The sequence below is a fragment of the Podarcis raffonei genome, chromosome 2, assembly GCF_027172205.1.
Source record: "Podarcis raffonei isolate rPodRaf1 chromosome 2, rPodRaf1.pri, whole genome shotgun sequence".
In the NCBI taxonomy this organism is placed as follows: Eukaryota; Metazoa; Chordata; class Lepidosauria; order Squamata; family Lacertidae; genus Podarcis; species Podarcis raffonei.
The window spans coordinates 120,383,694-120,407,586 of NC_070603.1; the positions used below are offsets into that span (position 1 = coordinate 120,383,694).

At 46.4% G+C, this 23,893-nt stretch overlaps 1 protein-coding gene across 2 annotated transcripts; it reads left to right on the top strand.

The window, feature by feature from the left end:
- Window positions 1-646: 646 nt before the first annotated feature.
- LOC128409417 (gastrula zinc finger protein XlCGF8.2DB-like) lies at window positions 647-22,002 on the top strand. 2 transcript variants are annotated; one of them, XM_053379891.1, is made up of 4 exons: window positions 647-771; window positions 2,326-2,376; window positions 16,661-16,780; window positions 19,030-22,002. In XM_053379891.1, the coding sequence occupies exons 3-4, from the start codon at window positions 16,747-16,749 to the stop codon at window positions 20,280-20,282; spliced, it is 1,287 nt and encodes a 428-aa protein (XP_053235866.1). In that variant the 5' UTR covers window positions 647-771; window positions 2,326-2,376; window positions 16,661-16,746; the 3' UTR covers window positions 20,283-22,002. The 2 variants fall into 2 exon arrangements, with proteins under 2 accessions (XP_053235866.1, XP_053235867.1); XM_053379892.1 differs by having other exon boundaries at window positions 648-771; window positions 19,001-22,002.
- The last annotated feature ends 1,891 nt before the right edge of the window (window positions 22,003-23,893 follow it).

Below are 23,893 nucleotides of genomic sequence, written 5' to 3' on the forward strand. Positions count from 1 at the left end.
CCACAGGTTAGGGGGCGCAAATCCACGGGTTAGGGGGCGCAAATCCACGGGTTAGGGGGCGCAAATTACTTGCCTTGCCCCGGGTGCTGACAACCCACGCTACGCCACTGCCTCGGTTTAAGTACTTAATTCATTCTGGAGGTCCGTTCTTAACCTGAAACTCTTCTTAACCTGAAGCACCACTTTAGCTAATGGGGCCTCCCGCTGCCGGAGCACAATTTCTGTTCTCATCCTGAAGCAAAGTTCTTAACCTGAGGTACTATTTCTGGGTTAGCAGAGTTTGTAACCTGAAGCGTGTGTAACCCGAGGCAACACTGTATTTCATATCTGAACAAGTGTGGATGCACACGAAAGCTCATACCAATAACAAACTTAGTTGATCTCTAAGGTGCTACTGGAAGGATTTTTTTTAAATTTTGTTTCGACTACGGCAGACCAACACGGCTACCGCCCAGTAACTAGAACTAAGAAATGAAGCCAGGCTGCTGCCCGAGGCCATCTCACATATTCTCTTGAGATTCCCTTGAGCCGCCAACAAGGCAAAACTCCCATCTGTCAAATGCAAAAAAAAAAAAAAGGAAAAAAAGAGCAGAGATCTGTCCTGGCAAGGGTTAAAAATGCAATGAACTCGATTCCTAGAGAGGAAAGGGATTTGGGGACGAGGTCTTTGCCAAAGCGCCTCCTTCCGAAGCGCCTTCCTGCCAGCCTCTCCCTCCCCAGGGCGGCCTTGACTCGCCTTTGCAGCTGCGTCGAGGCGCCTCCTGCCATCCGGTGAGCTCCCCGTTTTGCGCATGGGGAGGGGGCAAAGGGGTGTCCCGGGGGTGGGATCGAGACAAAGGGAGGGGGCCTGCAGCCGATCCGGCCGGGATCTGTCACAAAAAGCCACCCGATCTGGGGAGGGAGGGGGAGATCCTTTCTCTGCCTTCCTGCGCGCAAAAGCGCAAAGCTAGCAGGCCATCCGGGAAGCGAAGCCTCCTTTGTGCTCCGGAGAGAGAGAAAGAATGGATTCTCCCCCCACATTTTGGCCTGAGAATCCAGACAGGAGAATCCCCTCCGATGAAAATAGGGACGTCCTATTCAATTATTACTATTATTATTATTATTATTATTATTATTATTATTATTATTATTATACCCCGCCCATCTGACTGCGCTACCCCAGCCACTCTGGGCGGCCTCCAACACACACACACACACACACACACACACACAAATATTTTATAATAATAAAACATTAAACGTTTTTTAAAATTCCCTATACAGGGATGTCTTCTAAATGTTGTATAGTTACTTATCTCCTTGGGTCGGGGGTCGCATAACTACACCCGCCAGCATTTCCCTGATGATAATAGGGACGTCCTATTCAACAATAATTATTATTTTATTTTATTTTTATACCCCGCCCATCTGACTGCATTACCCCAGCCACTCTGGGCGGCCTCCAACAGATAGATAGATAAATAGATAGATGGAGATATAAAATATAAAAATATTTTATAATAATAAAACATTAAACTTTTTTTAAAAATTCCCTATACAGGGATGTCTTCTAAAGGTTATATAGTTACTTATCTCCTTGGCTCAGGGGTTGCATAACTCCACACCCACCAACATTCCTCTGATGATAATAGGGATGTCCTATTCAATAATAATTATTATTTTATTTTATTTTTATACCCTGCCCAGCTGACTGCGTTGCCCCAGCCACTCTGACCGGCTTCCAACATACAACAAAAAAATATTAAAATGTTTTATAATAATAAAACATTAAACATTTTTTTAAAACTTCCCTGTACAGGGCTGCCTTCAGATGTCTTCTAAAGGTTGTATAGTTACATATCTCCTTGGCTCGGGGGTTGCAAAGTTACATATCTCCTCGGCTCGGGGGTTGGATAACTCCAACATTTCTCCAATGGAAATAGGGACATCCTAAGGAAAAGCGGGACATTCTGGGATCAAATCAGAAACCTTGAAGGCTTCTGCAAATTCTGGACTGTCCCTGGATAATAGGGTCCCTTGGAGGGTCTGCAAAAGGAGGGGATCTTTGCAGACAAATCAAAACCAGCAGGTTTTTTTCATCTAAAGCCGTGGCTCTCAAAGCTGCCAGAATCCAAATTTGTTTGAGGGTTTCTTTCTCTTTTTTTCTTGACACTCTCTTTTATTTTAATTGTTTTTATTAAATATTTCCTTGGGTTGCAGAAGTACATACACCGTCTCTATTTTCAGATCATAAAGTCCTTTCTACAGCTCAGTTATATTCGATGTGGGCCTTTAATGTATTTTTTTAATTTAAAAAAAAATGTTTTTATTTTTGCTTGTTTCTAGTTGAAATAGCAACAGAGAGATCGTTCCATCTTAAATAAATAGAGTCATTTGGTAAGTAGCCTTTGATTCCAGTACCTGGTGCTTTTTTTCTGGAAAAAAGGTGGGGAGGTTTGTTTGTTTGTTTGTTTGTTTGTTTATTGTGGGCCCAGTCGCAGTGCTGCCACCCCCCCCACCCTCCAGTGACTAAATGTAAGATGTGATTAATAAACTCAAGCAGTCAAGAATGTGGCAACAACTTTATTGATTACAGATAAAGGTGGATTTTGGGCTCAGGTATTTGGGTGTATATCCATTTCAGCACCCCCAGACAAAAGATAACAATTATTTAATTTTCAAAAGGTAAGGGAACTGAGTTCCCCCACGTTCCTGCTAAAAAACAAACAAACCCTGAGTAATTTCATAAGTACCCTTTGATTTCAGTGCCCCCTTCCCCAAATCACTGTCCGTGACAATGCCTTGGTATCCCAGATCTTCCCTGTCTGGATGAGGTTGTCACAACGCAAAACGTTTTAATTGTGTGGTTCTCAAAGTGTGTGGCAGGACAGGATGCCAAGTGGAGGATGGCAAGATAACAAGGACGATCAAATAAACATTTTAACATTTCTTCTTCTTTTTTGAATAACAAATTTTATTAGTATTTTCCACACAACAACATGAAAAATATCGAAAAATAACAATACACAAAACACAAAAACCAACATACAAAAAAACCCAAATCCATATCTTACAAGTTAATAATATAAACACTAAAAAGAAAAACAAACATTGACTTCCACCAATCCCACAGCACCTCCTTTACCTCTCATTAATGTCTTCCTTTCCTTATCATCTCTATCCTAGCATCTAGATATAAATCCCTCTTTCTTATCCTTTCACTTCACAAGGTTATTCCAGACTCAGCCAGATTTCTGTCCTCGAACCTTGGCTTTTAAGGTATTCATTTAGGCACTCCCATTCCCTTTTCACTTCACTTTTTGTCTTATTATATCTGTCAATTTGGCTAATTCTAAATATTCTGAAAGCTTACATAACCATTCTCCCCTAGTGGGTAACTGGTTCCCTTTCCAATACTTAGCCACCAGGAGTCTTGCTGCAGACGTCACGTATAAGAAAATTTTAGTTTTGTCTTTTGGAATATCATCATTTAAATTGAAATTTTGGAGCGTGATCCACAAAGAAATAAAGAAAATACTAAGAATATCATATAGTAAAAGGCCAGAGGCATTCCTTTTAGGAATTTTAAATTTTAAGAAGAAGAAGAGTTTGGATTTGATATCCCGCCTTTCACTCCTTTTAAGTCTCAAAGCGGCTAACATTCTCCTTTCCCTTCCTCCCCCACAACAAACACTCTGTGAGGTGAGTGGGGCTGAGAGACTTCAGAGAAGTGTGACTGGCCCAAGGTCACTCAGCAGCTGCATGTGGAGGAGCGGAGACGCAAACCCGGTTCCCCAGATTACGAGACTACCGCTCTTAATCACTACACCACACTGGCTCTCATTTTAACATTTCAGTGTGGCATAGTACAGTGTCGAAATGATTTATTTGCAGAATATGGATAGAAATCTTTTCAAAGTCTTTAACTGTAACAGAGAAACTTTCTGCAGTACATAAATATATAAAAAAAAATTTTTTTCTTCCAGTAGCACCTTAAAGACCAACTAAGTTAGTTCTTGGTATGAGCTTTCGTGTGCATGCACACTTCTTCAGATACACTGAAACAGAAGTTGCCAGATCCTTCTATATAGTGAGAAGGTGGGGAGGGGTATTCCTCAGAAGGGTGGTGGGAATGGGTGATTGGCAGATTGCTGTGATGAGCCTGTTGACGACTCTTAACGACACATCACTCTTAACGGCTCATCACAGCTATCTGCCAATCACCCATTCCCACCACCCTTCTGAGGAATACCCCTCCCCACCTTCTCACTATATAGAAGGATCTGGCAACTTCTGTTTCAGTGTATCTGAAGAAGTGTGCATGCACACGAAAGCTCATACCAAGAACTAACTTAGTTGGTCTTTAAGGTGCTACTGGAAGGAAAAAATTTTTTTTTGTTTTGACTATGGCAGACCTGTAGGCTTAGGCCCTTTACTTTGCCAGAGAATTGCTTACCCGCGTCCCCAGGACCGAGAAGAGAATAAAAAATTCCAGGAAAGTTTCTTCTTTGGAGAAAAGAGTTTTATTGCAAATCTGTGCACAGAGACAGTCAGCAGAATATAGTTTCTGAAATCTGACTGTGTTGTTACCATGTTCAGCAAGCATTTTTATACCTGAAAGCATTCACCCTCCTCCCATACCTCCCCCCCAATATTTGCTGGCTAAGGCTGCTAGCTAAGCACTTCCTCTGCTGGTTAAGCATTTTCTCTGCTCAGTAAGCACCCCCTCCCACCTTCTTGTACACGTGTCTTTCTTTTGCTAACTAAGCATTTCCTTCGTATCTCTTCTTATCTTGCATTACTTAAAGCAGAAGTAAAGCAGGAAACATCTTGCTAGTGGTTTTTAGTTGACAGCAGTTTTTGGCTAGGCAGGAAACGACCTTCTGACCTGTAGCTAGCATCAGCAGTTTCAGATAGCTGGTTAGACAGAAAACGGTCTCCTGACCTGTCTGATTTAGGCTTTGCAAATAACTGCATTTTTGAGTTTGAGCTTGTGTAGCCATCCTAGCAGAGTGCCGGAATTTACTATGTGTAGATAATATTAATGATTAACCGTTCCCCTCTCCCTTCACTCCCTCCTCTTCTTCTGAACAACCTAATACTTAGGTTCGTTCTGGGGTATGGGCCTATACTCCCTCATCACAGCGATGACTGTGGGTCCTAGCTTCCGTGACAGGAGTCTTTGCATCATTTGCTGCAAGCATTGCAATAAGCAGGGGATACAGAGGCAAAGAAGCAAAAGGATTAATAGCGGTCCTGCTAATAATACTATAACATTCCTGAGCCAACTGCCATCAGGCAGCCAGGAATACAACCAACCCCATGCATCACTCCCTGTGGCTTTCAGCGGGTTCCTGGCTATCATTGTTTCCATGTGATCAATGGTGGCTGAAATGCTGACATTATTATCTGGGACATATCTATTGTATTGCTGAAGGGCCCACTGATACTCGTGCTCTATCAGCTGCCTTGCTTTTTGGGAGGTTGTGTCCCACCTCTCTGAGGAGGAGCTTATTATCTTAACCAATTTTCCCACCTGTCCTTGTGGATGCTTAATACTCTCATGATTTCCTCCCAACATACTGTATCCGAAAGGGGCTTCTCCCTCTACATATATTAACATATACCCACAGGAATATATATATCCACCCTTGCAGAGGCCTGACATACGGAGTGACTATATCAAAGAGTTCTGGCCCCAATATCAAAAGTCCTGGCGGTGCCTCAGAATTTGCTGGGAAAAAAAAAAGTCTCTACGTTGGGGACGCTGCCCGCGGGCGTCCCTCCCATCCACTTGTCCAGTCGTCTGGCGCTCTTCTGGAGATGGTTAGCTTCAGAGGATCATCAGGATTTGGTGTAACTGTCCAATCTAAAATAGCCTTCTTCACTTAAGTGTGGTGGACCCAAGGGGTGAGGTCAGCAACTTTAACAGCAATGGGCCTGGGTCCACCTGTTAAGACAGAGAGAAAATCTCGGGAGAGTTACTGCACATAATTATCAAACTGCACATTTTGACTAGCATGGGGGGGGGGTTATTGCAAAACTGAGTGGACAAAGGCTGGTCCATTGTCAGATCCTATTGACCTAGGTAGCCCATAGCGGGGAATGATCTCCCTAAGCAGGCACCTGGTTACTTCAGATGCCTTTTCAGTTCTGGTGGGCCAGGCTTCAACCCATTCTGTATACGTGCAGGTCGCCACGAACAGGTAGCGGTATGGTCCACAGCGGGGCAATTCAGTGAAATCCACAACAAGGTCTTCCATGGGTGCAGTTCCACTATGCTGAATCCCCGGGGGAGCCAAGGGTCCGGTTCTGGGATTATTCTTTTGACATAGCGGGCACTTCCTGGAAATCTGGGCTGCCAGTTGATAAAGGTGGGCTATGTAGAAGCACTGCTTCAGCTGTCTGGTTGTGGCATCTGGTCCCATGTGGGTGGACTCATGGTATCTCTGAATAATCTGCCGAGAAAGGGACTCTGGAATCCATATTCTGTCATCATGAGTAAGGTACCATCCTTCTTTGGACATAGTCAGCCCCTGGGCATCTGCAGTGTCCCTCTCCTTTTGGTGTATATTGGCTTATCAGCGGTGTTCAAGATCCTTCCAGGGACCAGTGCTCCAATAACTGATGCGGGAGCTGGTTCTCGGGCTGCTTCCTTGGCCACCCTGTCTGCTAGTCGGTTTCCTCTGGCCACTTCTCCTAGTCCAGTTTTGTGTCCATAACAATGGATAACTGCCACTGCCTTGGGCTCCCATACAACATCCAGAAGGTTCAATAAGGCTTGTGGGTGGGCCACCTGGTTTCCTCTGGAGGTAAGCAAACCTCTTTCCTTCCATAAGGCTCCATGGGCGTGTAAGGTCAGGAATGCATACTTAGAATCAGTATAGATGTTTATCTTCTGTCCCATTGCCAGGCTCAGGGCTCTGGTAAGCGCAGTTAGTTCTGCCAGCTGGGCCGATGTTCCAGGCGGGAGTGACTTTGCTTCGACCACCTGGTCGTCCAGGGCTACCACTGCATAGCCTGCTTTTCGCTGCCCAGCCTCGACAAAGCTGCTTCCATCCACAAACCATGAAGGCCAGTGGGGGTTTGCTTCATCTTTGAGGTCAGGCCTGCTAAAATATTCTTCATCATCTTTGCTTGGGAGAGGAAATAGGTACCCTTCATGTCAAGCAGAGCTGGGACTGCATGCGGGGTCACACAAACAGTGTCTTGGCCAAAAGTAAATTTGTCTGCTTTGTTCAGTAGGGTGGCTACTGCCACAACTGCTCTCATGCACGGCGGTAAGCCTTGTTCTGTAGGCGTCAGGCGCTCAGGTACCCTTCATGTCACTGGCCGTTGCCAGCTTCCCAATTTTTGGCACAAAACGCCTTTCGCTGTCCCTTGGTCCTCATCCACGAATAGAGTAAAGGGTTTCTCAGGGTTTGGGATGCCAAGCGCTGGGGCTTGCTGTAGTGCCCTCTTCAAATCCACGAAGGCTTGCTGTTGTCCTGTGCCTCAAACAAAGGGGTCTCTCTCAGTTCCTCTGGTTGACTCATGTAGAGGCTTGGCAATGATGCTGTAATTAAATATCCATATCCTACAAAATCCTGCAGACCCCAGAAAGCCACAGAGTTCTCTGCAGTTCTTTGGCTCTGGTATCAGGATAATAGCCTGCTTCCTTTCTTCACTGGTAACAAAAGGGTGTTCCACTGTGATTGGCATTGCCTCAAGATCCTATGTTGGAGCAGTCGCTCTAGATGCACCTACACTCCTTCAGTCGCCCTTCGTGGGATAGGATACTTATTTACTGCAACAGGATTGACAAATGGCTTGGGCTTCACAATTATTGGTGGGATATTCTTTGCCATTCCTGGGGGGTTCACTTGTTCCAGAATACTGGCGGGGATGGGTCCCTCCTCTTCTTTTATTATCATGAGGCGCCAGTACTCCCTCAGGGGTGCCTCCACAACCAGTTCCCCAAGTGACATATTGGACAATGTGGCTTCTCCCGATGGCTTAAAAGTAATTTGGGCTTGCAACTTTACCAACAAATCTCTTCCTAATAATAGAATAGGGCATTCTCTCTTCCAGTGCCCTTCCTGTCGGCAGATGGCGCACTGATTCCTCCCCAGACGGCTTCGCCCTCCTCCCCGGGCACTTCCTCTTTCCTGAGGGGTGGGTGTGGTAGCCTGTAATGCCGTCAACTTCCTTGTTTGATACTACTTCAACATCTATTCCAGCCCATGATCGATGCACCCCTCATGCTTTTGGATTTTTTCTTTTGGCGAATATTGGACGCTGCCTGAGCTACAAAGGCAGCCTTTATAATGGGGCGTTGGCAATATCATCTGGGTTCTCCTCAAAGGTAGGGTTCTAATTTCTCCAATTGCACACATCAGCACTTGAAAAAGGCACATGTTGGACTGTATAAGTGCGTGGTGGTGCTTCCCCACCCTGTCCTGGGGGGCTGGTGGGTCATACACTCTGCATAGAGGCATCATTGCAGTCCCACCCTTTTTCTGTGCCTTATGGGACTTATAGAGGGACACCCTGGTTGCTGCTAACAAATGGGAACTAACATCCACTTCTTTCACATAGGGTTGTACATACTGTTGCAATCTCAATGTCTGATACTGTGTCCACATTTTTCCTTTCTTTGCTAACTCAATTAGTCCCTTCATAAACTCCTCATCATCCTCTTCCTCTTTGCTCTCTAATTCATCAACCTTGGAGGGTTCAGGCTGAGGGCCGGCTCCTCCCTGGTCCTGGGGCCCTGGGCCTGGGGGATTCGCTAGAGGGGCAGTTGGTGGAGCATAGGGTGGCGGCGGTTTAATGACTTCCCCCTCTTCTCCTTCCTCTCCTTCCGGCTCTGATATCACCGGAGGCTTTTCTGACTTCCCTGCCGGTCAGACTGCACAAATTGTATTTTGTGGGGCGTCGCCTCGGCAGGCTTTCAGCCACGGTGGATTCTTTTCTACATTGGTTTTCCAAGTAGAAATATAAGGGATCTGGTCTGGGTGGACGTTCAAGATATTTTGATATAGTGGGCTGATTAGTTGCAAATCAAAGCTCCCCTCCGAGGGCCAGTTAGTTTGTTGGGGCCAATCAACTTCACACAATGTCCTCATCCTCTGTCTTCTCAATTTGAACCCCCAATCATCATGCTTTGTGGCCGCTTTCCAGTTCTTTAAAAAAACATTTCAGAGGACTACATTGGCTTGCCCCAGACCCCATTTTTTTTTTCTTTTTTTTTTTTTCAGATACCCCGCACCTAATGGGCTGTAAATTCTTTCACACTCCACGCACTACAGATTGTGACCTGCCGAGGTCGCCCTGGCAGAAAATGCACAACCCTGCAATCGCTCGGCCAAGGGGACGCTAAGCCCCGACCCACACTTGACAACAATTCAGTCACTGGGGTATCCGACATGCAACATATAACATACAAATCACACCATTATAATTTCAACATGCAACACACAAAACACACCAATACAATTTCCCCTCTGTTTCCCTTTTCCCCAACCTTACTGGCGGCACTCTACTGCTCACAGCCAGACCCTTTCCTGGCGGCACTCTGCACAACCAGGTGAGGCTTGATCAGACCTCGCCCCCCTTTTCCTTGGGGCCCACGCCCTTTCCCTTGGGCTTACCGTTTTCCGCTGCGGATTCCCTCCTGGCCAGTCCTCTTTCCTCCCTCGACCGAGGTCCCTACTCAGGAGCGGTGTGGCCGGCTTCCCCCACGAATCAGTAGGGTGCGCGCTGAAGCCTGCAAACTCCGGTCCGAGCTGTTCACCTGGTCGAGCCTGGCTCTTCCCGGCCCCCCTGGGGTGGGGCAGATTTCCCAGCCAACGCACCAAGCTGTAGGCTTAGGCCCTTTACTTTGCCAGAGAATTGCTTACCCGCGTCCCCAGGACCGAGAAGAGAATAAAAAATTCCAGGAAAGTTTCTTCTTTGGAGAAAAGAGTTTTATTGCAAATCTGTGCACAGAGACAGTCAGCAGAATATAGTTTCTGAAATCTGACTGTGTTGTTACCATGTTCAGCAAGCATTTTTATACCTGAAAGCATTCACCCTCCTCCCATACCTCCCCCCCAATATTTGCTGGCTAAGGCTGCTAGCTAAGCACTTCCTCTGCTGGTTAAGCATTTTCTCTGCTCAGTAAGCACCCCCTCCCACCTTCTTGTACACGTGTCTTTCTTTTGCTAACTAAGCATTTCCTTCGTATCTCTTCTTATCTTGCATTACTTAAAGCAGAAGTAAAGCAGGAAACATCTTGCTAGTGGTTTTTAGTTGACAGCAGTTTTTGGCTAGGCAGGAAACGACCTTCTGACCTGTAGCTAGCATCAGCAGTTTCAGATAGCTGGTTAGACAGAAAACGGTCTCCTGACCTGTCTGATTTAGGCTTTGCAAATAACTGCATTTTTGAGTTTGAGCTTGTGTAGCCATCCTAGCAGAGTGCCGGAATTTACTATGTGTAGATAATATTAATGATTAACCGTTCCCCTCTCCCTTCAGACCAACACGGCTATCTATCTGTAACTATAAATATATAATGCAGCAGAAAAGGAGGTTTGAGTGGGAAAAAACATCAGAAGTGAAGATGGGAAGTCCATTTATGAAACAATGTACTGTATTTTTCGCTCTATAAGACACACTTTTTCCCTCCTAAAAAATAAGGGGAAATGTGTGAGTGTCTTATGGAGTGAATGCAGGCTGCGCGGCTATCCCAGAAACCAGAACAGCAAGAGGGAGTGCTGCGCAGCGCTCCTTCTTGCTGTTCTAGCTTCTGACTTAGCCATGGGAAGCCTCCGCAGGGCAGAGGGAGCCTTCATCCTGCTGCCCTGTGGAGGCTTTGCGGGGCTATCCCAAAGCCAAAACAGCTAGAGGGAGGGCTGTTCTTGCGGGAGGTGGGGGAAGGGACAGAGCCACGCGCTCTGTCCCTTCCCCCACCTCCCGCAAAAGCCAGGGATAGCCGCACTCCCTTTAAAGAGCCACGTGGAGTGTGTGTGTGGCTCTTGGGGGCTTTCCCCCAAGGAGGGAGAAGGGGAGCCCGTCAGTTACAGGCTGCCCTTCTCCCTCCTTGGGGAAAAGCCTGCAAGCGCCGCACACACGCTTCACCTGGCTCGTGAAAGGGAGCGCTTTGCAGAGCCTGGGATGCATACAGGCTCTGCTCAGCGCTCCCTTTAAATAATATTTTTTTTCTTGCATTCCCCCTCTAAAAGCTAGGTGTGCCTTATGGTCAGGTGCGTCTTATGGAGTGAAAAATACGGTAATCATTTGAGATGCAGATTATTGTGAAAATGTTTGGAAAATGTAATACAAAATTATACACCAAACAGAAAGAAAGAAATCTTGCCGAAACAAAGTACTACTAGGGGCTGTTTCTTTTGTTTCCCCCCAATGCATTTCTTATCAATAAAAGGCTCAACTGCGCAAGACTTCCTGGTGGAAATGAACTGTTCAGATGGAAATGAATGCAGATTAACTGAGCCATCCGACCCTAGTTGGCCAGGCAGTGGCAACAGGGGTGCATAGGAGTGATGTCATCACCACCCTTTATACCCCACCTTTCTGCCCCCCCCATCCTTTCCTCAGAACAACCCTGTGAGGTAGGCTAGGCGGAATGGCAGTGGCTGGCCCAGGGTTACCCAGTGAACATCGTGTCTGAACGGGGGTTCGAACCCGGGTCTCCCGGCTCCTAGTCCAACATTCTAACCGTTACACCACACCAGTTCTCTTTGCAGAATTGTTGCTTATGCCCATTGGAATGAGAGGGAACAGGGAAGAGAAAGGTGTGGGAATGTTCAGGGAGGCTGGAGAGGATATATTGTTTACAGTGGTACCTCGGGTTGCATACGGTTCAGGTTACAGACGCTTCAGGTTACAGACTCCGCTAACCCAGAAATACTGCTTCAGGTTAAGAACTTTGCTTCAGGATGAGAACAGAAATCGTGCTCCGACGGTGCAGCAGCAGCAGGAGGCCCCATTAGTTAAAGTGGTGCTTCAGGTTAAGAACAGTTTCAGGTTAAGAACAGACCTCCAGAACGAATTACTAACTTGTGCTAGCAACTTCTATAACTTAGGAGAGTTTACATTCCCCTTTAAACGCACAGCAGGTAGCTGGTTGCAGGCTTGTTTAAGCATCTCGGGTGGCGCTGTGGGTTAAACCACAGAGCCCAGGACTTGCCGATCAGAAGGTCGTGGTTCAAATCCCCACGACGTGGTGAGCTCCCATTCCTCGGTCCCTGCTCCTGCCAACCTAGCAGTTTGAAAGAACGTCAAAATGCAAGTAGATAAATAGGTACCGCTCCGGCGGGAAGGTAAACGCTGTACGCCGGCTCCCTCAGCCAGTAAAGCCAGATGAGTGCCGCAACCCCAGAGTCGTATCTTTAAGTCCCCTTATTATCCCTCTTAAAAGAATAAACACTCCACAATCTTGTGTAAAGTATATCAAAGAAGTTTACAAACGAATCATCATTTCACAGTTGGATCCCTGAAGGCAGACTTAGTTACAAAGTATATATATGTGGATCTATCCCATATGCCAGGCGTGTCCAGATTTGATGAAGTGAACATGCATGAGGGCCGACCAAAGTTGTTGACCTTTTTTAGGATTTTACCGCAGGAAATAAACTGCCACGGGGGCCGGATTAGGCCCTCAAAACATGCCTGCCATATGGGGATAATCCCAGTGTCCTCTGTTGGCTAAAGGCCAAAAGAGCATTTCTAGCTAAAATGCTGATCCAATGGAAGAAGTCAAAGAGAGGTAGTGTGCTGCGTGCCTTGCCCTTTTGTTACCTGGGCAGGTAAGGTCACACCCACCTATAGTCACATGCCAAAGGAAGTATGTCCCAGTAAGAAGGAAACAGGAAATTTTCGACTGGCTGGACCAAACATTCCCTTGCATGTCCACTCTAGGAAAACAAGGAATGTTGTACTTGACTGCTACTTATGTATCCCACCCAACAAAAGGTCTGTTCCAGCTATCCCGGTATAGACCGAGTGCCATCAAGTGTCAGAAACAGTGCAGGCTAGGGAGCTGCAGGAGCCTATCATCATCATCATCATTTATTATTTATACCCCGCCCATCTGGCTGGGTTTCCCCAGCCACTCTGGGCGGCTTCCAACAGAATATTAAAATACAATAATATATTAAACTTTAAAAGCTTCCCTAAACAGGGCTGCCTTCAGATGTCTTCCAGAAGTCTGGTAGTTGTTTTTCTCTTTGACATCTGGTGGGAGGGCGTTCCACAGGGCAGGTGCCACCACCGAGAAGGCCCTCTGCCTGGTTCCCTGTAACTTGGCTTCTCGCAGTGAGGGAACTGCCAGAAGGCCCTCAGAGCTGAACCTCCGTATCCGGGCAGAATGATGGGGGTGGAGACTCTCCTTCAGGTATACTGGGCCGAGGCCGTTTAGGGCTTTAAAGGTCAGCACCAGCACTTTAAATTGTGCTTGGAAATGTACTGGGAGCCAGTGTAGGTCTATTAAGACCGGTGTTATGTGGTCTTGGCTGCCGCTCCCAGTCACCAGTCTAGCTGCTGCATTCTGGATTAGTTGTAGTTTCCGGGTCACCTTCAAAGGTAGCCCTACGTAGAGCGCATTGCAGTAGTCCAAGAGGGAGATAACTAGAGCATGCACCACTCTGGCAAGACAGTTCGCGGGCAGGTAGGGTCTCAGCCTGTGTACCAGATGGAGCTGGTAGACAGCTGTCCTGGACACAGAATTGACCTGTGCCTCAATGGACAGCTGTGAGTCCAGAATGACTCCCAGGCTGTGGAGCTGGTCCTTCAGGGGCACAGTTAACCCATTCAGGACCAGGGAGACTCAGACCTCCTTGGAGCACCTCATTTCAGTGTTTTCCGGGCGCTGCTTCTTGCTGGGAGTACTTCTGCTCATCCAAACTTTTGTTGGATTGGGGGAAGGGGGAGTTTGGCATTTTCAGGGTTAAAGCAGAGCTTGACAAGCCCAGGTAGGTAGCAGCCCTAGTTAGAGACTGAATAGGAATGTAGATGGATGGAGATGTGTTATGTTATCCATAGGATATAGACAAAGAAAGGAAAACAAGATAGACAAGGCCAGGGGCCCAGTTAGTGAAATAAGAGGCAGGCTTATTGAAAATGGGTGTTGGTAGCTGTGAAAACAATGCAGCTTCCATAGACAGAAGGATTATAGCGGATCTCAGATGCAGGGAAGAAATTATATCAGGTTGAATAATGGGGGGGGGTGGACCAATTACAATCCTATCTGGGATACGGCAACGTCTGAGCATCTCGCAAGACCCAAATCGAGGTCTTGTGCCGACTACAGTGGTACCTCGGGTTACATACGCTTCAGGTTACAGACTCCGCTAACCCAGAAATAGTACCTCGGGTTAAGAACTTTGCTTCAGGATGAGAACAGAAATCGTGCTCCAGCGGCGCAGCGGGAGGCCCCATTAGCTAAAATGGTGCTTCAGGTTAAGAACAGTTTCAGGTTAGGTACGGACCTCCGGAACGAATTAAGTACTTAACCTGAGGTACCACTGTACTCAATATTCTCAGTAAAGTAATATGTTTGAATCTTGAATGCTGGATAGGTGCTTAATCGTTTTTGTATTTGTTTTAAAAAATACACACCAAAATTTGTCTTTTAAAAAACCAACCCATGACTAATCGAAGGGGAAAGTAGGTTTTTATTGTTAACGTAGGTTTGACGCCTGTGTGGATCCAATAATAAACTTTTGATTGTTTATTCACATCCCTCTTGACCTCGTGTGTTCGTTGTATCTCCCTTGTGGTGGGCTACAGCTTCAAACAATAAAGCAGATTACAGCTATAACAAAGGCGGCATTTTTTCATCTCCGCCAAGCTAAGCAGTTGGCTCCTTATCTCTCTCGCCCTGACCTAGCCACTGTGATCCATGCGACGGTCACCTCCAGACTGGATTATTGTAACTCGCTCTACGTGGGGCTGCCCTTGAGACTGACCCAGAAACTCCAGCGGGTGCAGAATGCCGCGGCGAGACTCCTTATGGGGTCTTCGCTGCGAGACCACATTCATCCGGTGCTATATCAGCTGCACTGGCTCCCGGTGGAGTACAGGATCAGGTTTAAGGTGCTGGTTTTAACCTTTAAAGCCCTATACGGCCTAGGACCCTCGTACCTACGGGACCGCCTCTCCTGGTATGCCCCACAAAGAAACCTACGGTCTGCAAATAAAAACATCCTGAAGGTCCCAGGCCTCAGAGAGGTTAGGCTGGCCTCAACTAGAGCCAGGGCCTTCTCGGCTGCGGCTCCAATCTGGTGGAACGCTCTGTCACAAGAGACTAGGGCCCTGCGGGACCTGACATCTTTCCGCAGGGCCTGCAAGACAGAGTTGTTCCACCAGGCCTTTGGTCAGGGCACAGCCTGACTCCCTCCTCTGGCAACCTGCACAGAGTTTTGCTTAATGGTTGCCATCAACTTGATTTTAATTAATTTTTATAATGAAATATTTTTAGAATGTTGGTTTATTTGATTGTTTGATTATTTGATTGTTGTTAGCCGCCCTGAGCCCGGCTTCGCCTGGGGAGGGCGGGATATAAATAAAATTTATTATTATTTATTATTATTATTATCCACTCAGACCGCCAATACAACTTTTTCTTATTTGGATGTGTTTCAATTTGCCTCTGAGACACAGGCATGAGCTTCTCTTTTCCTCTCGCAGGCGATGGAGCTAGCAAGTCCTGGCAAGCTACAGTGGTACCTCGCAAGACGAATGCCTCGCAAGACGGAAAACTCGCAAGAAGAAAGAGTTTTCCGTTTTCCGAGGTGCTTCGCCAGACGAATTTCCCTATGGGCTTGCTTCGCAAGAAGAAAGCCCATAGGGAAATCTCCGGGGACCTCTTTTAAAATGCTGGCGGTCGGGAGCAAAGACTTTCGCCCACCGCCGGCCTTCAGAAGAGGTCCTGGACCTCTTCTGAAGGCCGGCGGGGGGCAAAAGTATTTGCTCCCGACCGCCTGCCTTCCCGGGATAGCGGAGAAGCGCAGCGCGTTTCTCCGCTATCCCGGACGGCTTTTGAAGGCAGGCGAGGGGGAGCAAAGACTTTCGCCCACCGCCGGCCTTCAGAAATGGTCCTGGACCTCTTCTGAAGGCCGGCGGGGGGCAAAAGTCTTTGCTCCCCCCCGCCTGCCTTCCCGGGACAGCGGAGACCTCTCTGCTGTCCCGGGGGCTTTTAAAATGCTGGCGGTCGGCAGCAAAGCCCTTCTGTCCCCGGAGCTTGCGGGGCGGGAGGTGGGGAGAAGGGCTTTTCTTCCCACCACCAGCCTTCAGAACAGCCTTCTGAAGGCTGGCGGTGGGAAGAAAAGCCCTTGTCCCCCCCCCCCAGCCTTCAGAAGAGGTCGCGGGACAGACTGTCCCCGGACCTGGTCTGAAGGCGGTTTCCATAGGAACGCATTGATTGATTTTCAATGCATTCCTATGGGAAACCGTGCTTCGCAAGACAAAAAACTCGCAAGAAGAAAAAACTCGTGGAACGAATTAATTTCGTCTTGCGAGGTACCACTGTATCTCTTTCCGGAAATGACCTTCCCTGAGCCCAAACAGTTCTCTCTCCTTGAGAACGCCACTCAAGAAGGTTTCATTAAATTACGAGAATAATGATCAGCAATTAGCCTTTTTTATGTAGCTGGCTGATAATCTGATCTACAAGGATGAACTGTTTTCCTTTCCTCCCCAGTGTCCTTTGAGGACGTAGCTGTGCATTTCGCAGAAGGGGAATTGGTTCTGCTGGATCCTGACCAGAGATCTCTGAATCGGGGAGTCATGGAAGAGATCTATGGGACTGCGGCCTTTCAGGGTAAGCAAGCAACCCGTTTAGATCAAAGTACCTATTTTTGAAATTTCTGTATGTTATTAGCTCAGGGGTTCTGAATCCACTGCAGTTAAGTTTGAATGGGCAGCTATCTATTGTGTTCTCTCTGAATATACCTCCTCCAGTTGACCTGAATAGGCCGGGCCTTTTGAAATGCAAGTTTCTGATTTGTTCGGTGGGTGAAGCAAGTAATTTTCAATGAATATTAATTGGAAAATACGTCTTGTGTATTAAATTTGTAATTTTTTGAAATTTGTAAATACGTTTTTTTAAAAAAAAGTTTTTAAGGATTGTAGGTTTGCCATATTTCAAAAAGCGGTTGACCTTTTCTTGCTAAATCTCCAAATAAATTGAAGTTTTTGAGCTTTAAAAAAGTACCGTATTTTTCCCTCTATTACACGCAGATTTTTTCTCCTAAAAAGTAAGGGGAAATGTCTGTGCGTGTTATTGAGCGAATGTGTGGTCCCTGGAGCTGACAAGCGCGAGTGAAGGCAAAAATCAGGCAAATATCAAATCGTCCGGAGAAGGGAGGAAAGGAGGAAGCTGCTGCTTTCCTGCATTCTGCCTCAGGGTCTTACTGCCCACCCGCTTCTGTTTCCTTACTGTGTTTGCTCAAACGGAACAAAGAGCAGAGAAAACCCCTCCCCTCCAGGCAAGCAGAGTGGAAAGCAGAGCGTCCTTCCTTCTAATTCCTCTCCGTGCGTCTGGGACTCGAAGGCAACATGCAGGTTGGGGGGGGGGAGAGAGAGAGCTGGTTGGCTTGTGTGTGGGGGGGACTTTTGCCTTCCTTTCCTCCCTCCGGTAAAACCCCTCTCCTGCATTCTTAGCCAGCTGCTTCTCTGCACACCCCTCTCCTTGTCGCTTCTATGTTTTTCCTTCCCTCCCTACTTAAAACGTGGTTCCAATCACGGATCCACATGGATCCTCAGGATCTTTGCATTGAGTCACCCCAAATTCACCATCAGATCACATAGCAATGATCTGATGCAAAAACAGGGCTGCAATGGTGCAAAAACATGGTTACAAAGCACGGATCCACATGGATCCTCAGGATCTTTGCATTGGGTCACCCCAAATTCACCATCAGATCACATAGCATGTCCATGGCTACAGCCTGCACCAAAAAAATCACGCACCCACTGTTGCCTGGGGCTGCAATGGTGCAAAAACGTGGTTACAAAGCATGGATCCACATGGATCCTCAGGATCTTTGCATTGGGCTACCCCAAACTCACCGTCAAATCACATGTCTGTGGCCGCAGCATGAAGCACAAAAATGATACATCCACTGTTTCATTCAGAATTTTTTTTTCTTGTTTTCCTCCTCTAAAAACTATGTGCGTGTTATGGTCAGGTGCGTGTTATCGAGCGAAAAATACGGTAAATTCACCCAAAAATCTTCACTTCCGACATGGTTTGCCATACATCTGGGTTTCCCTGGTCATTTCAGCGATTTCCGGATATTCCACCTGGAAGCTAGTTTCTTTTTTTTTATAAAAAGTTTTTATTTATACTTTTCAAATTTATACATTTCAGAGTTTGACTTCCTTCCCCTCTTTCTCTGGTTCCTTAAATTTATTTTTAATATCTTCTGCATATCCAAATTCATTTAATTTGCTCAATATTTACTCTTATGAAACAGCAGGTTACTACAATAATCCCGCCAGTGTTTTTTATCTGTTTGCAATTTATCTGTAAATATTCAATAAACCTTTTCCATTCTTTTATAAAAAGTTTGTTATCTTGATTTCTTATTCTTCCGGTAAGTTTTGACATTTCTGCATATTCCATAAGTTCTTTGTATCCATTTTTCCTTTGTTGGAACTTCTGCTTCATTCCATTTTGGGGCGAGTAGCATTTTTGCTGCTGTAGTTGCATACATAAATTTCTATACAATTTAGGTCAGGCACCCTCAAACTCAGCCCTCCAGATGTTTTGGAACTACAATTCCCATCATCCCTGACCACTGGTCCTGTTAGCTAGGGATGATGGGAGTTGTAGTCCCAAAATATCTGGAGGGCCGAATTTGGGGATGCCTGATTTAGGTAGTTCTGTCCCTATAATTCCCAAAAGAAAAGCTTCTGGGTTGTTGGTTTTTAAATAAAAGTTATTTTGAACATCCTTTTCAATTCCTTATATATCATTTCCCAGTAAGCTTCAGCCTTGCTACTACGTCAGTGATTTGAGGCTCTATTTCTTCCTCAGGCTTTTATCAGTTTCTCTCTTCATTGCAGAAGGTGATCTATCTGAAACCGAGAATAACGGAGAACAACATGCGACAGAGACAGAGGGAAAAGGCAGCTGTTCTGGAGAGAAACCATATCGATACATGGAATGTGAGAAGAACTTTGGAGAAAACTCCACCCTCTCTTCTCATCAGGAAATTCACCCGGAGGAGGAACCATACCGGTCTTTTGAATGTGGAAGGGACTTTGGAGATGATAGCCTTTCTCCTACGCCTCCGATAATTCCCACGAAGGAAAAACCTTACAACTGCAAGGAATGTGGAAAGAGCTTCTCTCGGAAGTTACGTCTAACTAATCATCAGAGAATTCATACAGGGGAGAAGCCGTTTCAATGCCTGGAGTGCGGCAAGTGTTTCATTCACAACTGCAGCCTGTCGTACCACAAGAGGATCCACACCGGCGAGAAACCCTACAAATGCTTGGAGTGTGAGAAAAGCTTCACTCGGAAGATCATTCTCACCAATCATCAGAGAGTTCACACCGGCGAGAAGCCGTACAAATGTTTCGAGTGCGGGAAGAGTTTCACCCGGAAGGTGATCCTGGCAAACCACCAAACGATTCACTCCGGGGAGAAACCGTACAAGTGCTTGGAATGCGGGAAGAGCTTCACTCTGAAGGTACACCTTACCGCACATGAAAGAATCCACACAGGGGAGAAACCGTATAAATGCCTGGAGTGCGGAAAGAGCTTCAGTCGGAACTCCAACCTCGCTTACCACCGGAGAGTCCACACGGGGGAGAAACCCTATAAATGCCTGGAGTGCGGAAAGGGCTTCAGAAACAGCACGAACCTGACTTACCACCAGGAAATCCACACCGGCGATAAGCCGTATAAGTGTCTGGAGTGCGGGAAGTGTGTCAGACGGGCGGCGGATCTCGTCAACCATAAGAAAATCCACACCCAGGAGAAACCCCATATGTGCTTGCACTGCGGGAAGTGCTTCACTCTGAAGAATTACCTCAGACGTCATCAGAGAATCCACACGGGAGAGAAACGGTACAAATGCTTTGAGTGCGGGAAATGCTTCACGGAGAAGACCACGCTCACGAAACACCACCGAACTCACACAGGGGAGAAACCGTACGAATGCATGGAGTGTGGGAAAACCTTCACGCAGAGCTACTCTCTCAGTCTCCATCAGAGAAGTCACACCTCCATGTTTGGAGTGTGGGAACAACTTTCTTCGCAGCTCCAGCCTTTGTTCCCGCCACAAAATCCGTACAGCGGAGAACCGATATAGATGCTTGGAATGCGGAAATAGCTTCAAGAAAAGTCTCGCTTTCCCATCAAATACTTCCCGGAACAGAGAAACCGTAGAAATGGTAGCAGAGACCTTACGAAGAAGCAGAAACTTCAGTAATCAAAGGATACACAGTTCAGGGTTGAGATTATATTAAAGCGTTGGAGTGCGGGAAAAGCTTGGATAAGAATTCTCAAAGGGTAGGATCCATATAAAGGCCAGAAAAATTGAAATCCTTCCACCGCATTCATCTTCCCAACTCCCCCTCAACCACCAGAAAATTCATATAGCTATGAGATTAACTGTCGGTGCTTTGAAGCTGTAAAGAGCTTCAGAACGTTTCAGCCTTACCTGGCGTTAAAGAATTCTCGCAGGGAGGAAACCATATAAACGCATGTGAAAACGAGGACTTTGATTTGCAAGATGTCGGTGACTAAACGGGATCCAAGAAGCTAAAACAACCCACCTGGAAAGTTTTATTTTAAATACATGCAGCAGAAGAACAATAGGTGTAGTTTTGTTTATGAACCATGGAAGTATAGAAAGGGAGAGCAACTGCAAACTATATATAATTGAATTTTGGGGAAGGGAAAGATAAAAGGAGCTGTGAGTAACATAAAATACGATGAATAAAAAGGGAAAGCGAAGACTGAAATAAAGTGTATTAAGATAACCTGGTGAAGCGGCTATTACATGTAAAATTTAAATTGTCTGTGACTTCATGGGGGTCACCTAAACTCCCAATGGCCCTCTCTTTAAAACTTACCTAACTGCCCTAGCTACATACCCTCTTAGTTTAAAAGAAGAATATTGCTAGCAATCTAGAATGCAATTCCGTGGGGAAAGGATCTGGCGGTTTTAGATGCTGATAGTAGATATAGAAATAGAATAAGGAAACTGTATATAATCAAAAGGTTTGTGAACTGAATCCCCCGCCTCAGAGGCCATCTTGTGGACAGGGGACAGTCTGGTCTTATTTTTCCTGGTGGAGTTTGGAGAGGTCGGCGTGCGAATATCCCAGCATCTCCCCAAAGATCAAATGGGGGAGCAAAATCTGTGGGAATGTGAATTTTGGGAGGCCTCTCCACCTTATGCTTAGGCTGCATATATATGTAAATAAAACCGTATATCCAAAACACAGCACTGTCCCCAAGTAGTCTTAATGCTCTTACACATTTTAAAAATGTCTTAAATAATCCTTTTCTAATGTAGACAAAGAACCAGATGTCTTCCCCCCCTTAATCTTTGGTGTTTCCTATAGCATGGGTAGGCAAACTAAGGCCGAGGGACTGGATCCGGCCCAATCGCCTTCTAAATCCGGCCTACAGACGGTCCTGGAATCAGCGTGTTTTTCCATGAGTAAAATGTGTCCTTTTATTTAAAATGCATCTCTGGGTTATTTGTGGGGCCTGCCTGGTGTTTTTACATGAGTAGAAGGTGTGCTTTTATTTAAAATGCATCTCTGGGTTATTTGTGGGGTAGAGGAATTCGTTCATTATTATTTTTCAAAATATAATCCGGCCCCCCACAAGGTCTGAGGGACAGTGGACCGGCCCCCTGCTGAAAAAGTTTGCTGACCCCTGCTTATAGCTTTGCTCTCCTCCCTCCCTCTTTTTTCTCCTTTCCCTCTTTTCTCTCTTATATTCCCGATTCTGCTTGTTCTAGATATTATTTTATTGTATTGTGAAAACTTTAATAAAAATCCATTTTAGAAACTTAATTCTCTTCCACCTTTTTGCCGGGCTTTTTGTTTGTCAATTTTGGTCATTCCTGCTTCAAAATTTGTCTCCCTCTCCTGTGTTTCTTAAGCGATGCCCACACATGCGGTTACTATTGGATTTTGGGCATTACAGCTGGAGATCAAGGGGAGCAGAAGGAATTCTTGAAGTTCACCCTTCCCTTTCATAGGACTTCCAGTTGCTCAGACGGAGATCTAGTGGCGAGGTGAGATGGCTTTGATACAAATCATTTGGCGCTTTCGGGAGGGCATTCCACAAATGAGGGGCTGCCACTGAAAAGGCCCTGTCAACACCAAGCGGGTGGCGCTCCCTAGTGGCACTAATGTGCTCACCTGTCGCTCTTCAGGTCCGAGATGGTTGATATTGGGAAAGGCACCTTTTCAGGAACATGTGTCCCAAGCCATTTAGGCCTTTATCTTTTTTCCCTTCTTCTTAGGCAATCCCTTGTAGCCAAGTAAGTTTGTCTTCCATGAACACAGTCTTAACAGTGAGTCCGTAAGTGACTGTGGAGGCCAATTCTGGATCCACACATCCTTCCACAGTGGGGACATAGGTTTCCGGGTGGGAGTTGATCCTAGTGAGGGTTTGCAAAGCGTGCCTTCCTCTTAGCGCATTTCTCCCTGAGTGATGGGCCCTATTGAGGTGTGAGATGATGGGATTTCTGGGTGGGGGGAATGGGGGGGCTGAACATTCACAGAAATGCTAAAACAGCTTGGAGTCTTCTCTGCCAGCTTCCTCCTCCTATTTTTGCAGTCTGATACCTCAGAAGAGCACCATCTCTCAGGAAGAACTTCCTGACAGTAAGAGCTGTTTGACAGTGGAATTTGCTGCCAAGGAGTGTGGTGGAGTCTCCTTCTTTGGAGGTCTTTAAGCAGAGGCTTGACAACCATATGCCAGGAGTGCTCTGATGGTGTTTCCTGCTTGGCAGGGGGTTGGACTCGATGGCCCTTGTGGTCTCTTCCAACTCTATGATTCTATCTCTGTGCAATACCGGTTTCCTCCTGGAGGTCTGGTGGCAATCTCTCACGGGTGCTTTAGCGGTGGTTCCTGCATCGGAGGGGGTTGGACAAGATGTCCCTTGGGGTCCCTTCCAACTTTAAGATTCTATGATTCTGTCCTTAAAATCCTGGCACCCAGAACTGGACACACCAAGGCAGAACAGAGTGGAACTATGACTTCCCTTGATCTGGACACTACTGGGGATGCAGCCTAGAATAGCACATTCTAGGGCAAAAGATTCCTACATTTTAGGGGGGGGGGGTTGGACTGGATGTTCCGGCTCTGCAATTCCATGATTCATTGCCCGCTTGGCTCTTTTGCTTTCGGGGGAATGCAAAGAGATATGATACGATAATCTTTATTGTCATTGTCCCATACAGAACAAGAAAATTGGGGGGGGGGAATCTACATAAGACATTCAAAACCAACAAGCCTGCTAGCCCAGCCTGGTTAGCCCCCTAAAAACTCTGATACCCCATTTTAAAAATACAATATACAGTGGTACCTCGGGTTACAGACGCTTCAGGTTACAGACTGCGCTAACCCAGAAACAGTACCTCGGGTTAAGAACTTTGCTTCAGGATGAGAACAGAAATCGTGCTCCAGCGGCAGCAGGAGGCCCCATTAGCTAGAGTGGTGCTTCAGGTTAAGAACGGACCTCCGGAACGAATTAAGTTCTTAACCCCAGGTACCACTGTACTCCCATAGAGCATAGCTGTCAACTTTTCCCTTTTCTTGCGAGGAATCCTATTTGGAATAAGGGAATTTCCCCTTAAAAAAGGGGAACGTTGACAGCTATGCCATAGAGACTCCTTACACTGTGGTTAAACCACAGAGCCTAGGACTTGCTGATCAGAAGGTCGGCGGTTTGAA

Coding starts and splice junctions, on each gene's coding strand:
- LOC128409417 (XM_053379891.1), top strand. CDS start 16,747: ATGGAAGAGATCTATGGGACTGCGGCCTTTCAGG. Junction 16,781..19,029: donor TGGGACTGCGGCCTTTCAGG/GTAAGCAAGCAA, acceptor TCTTCATTGCAG/AAGGTGATCTATCTGAAACC.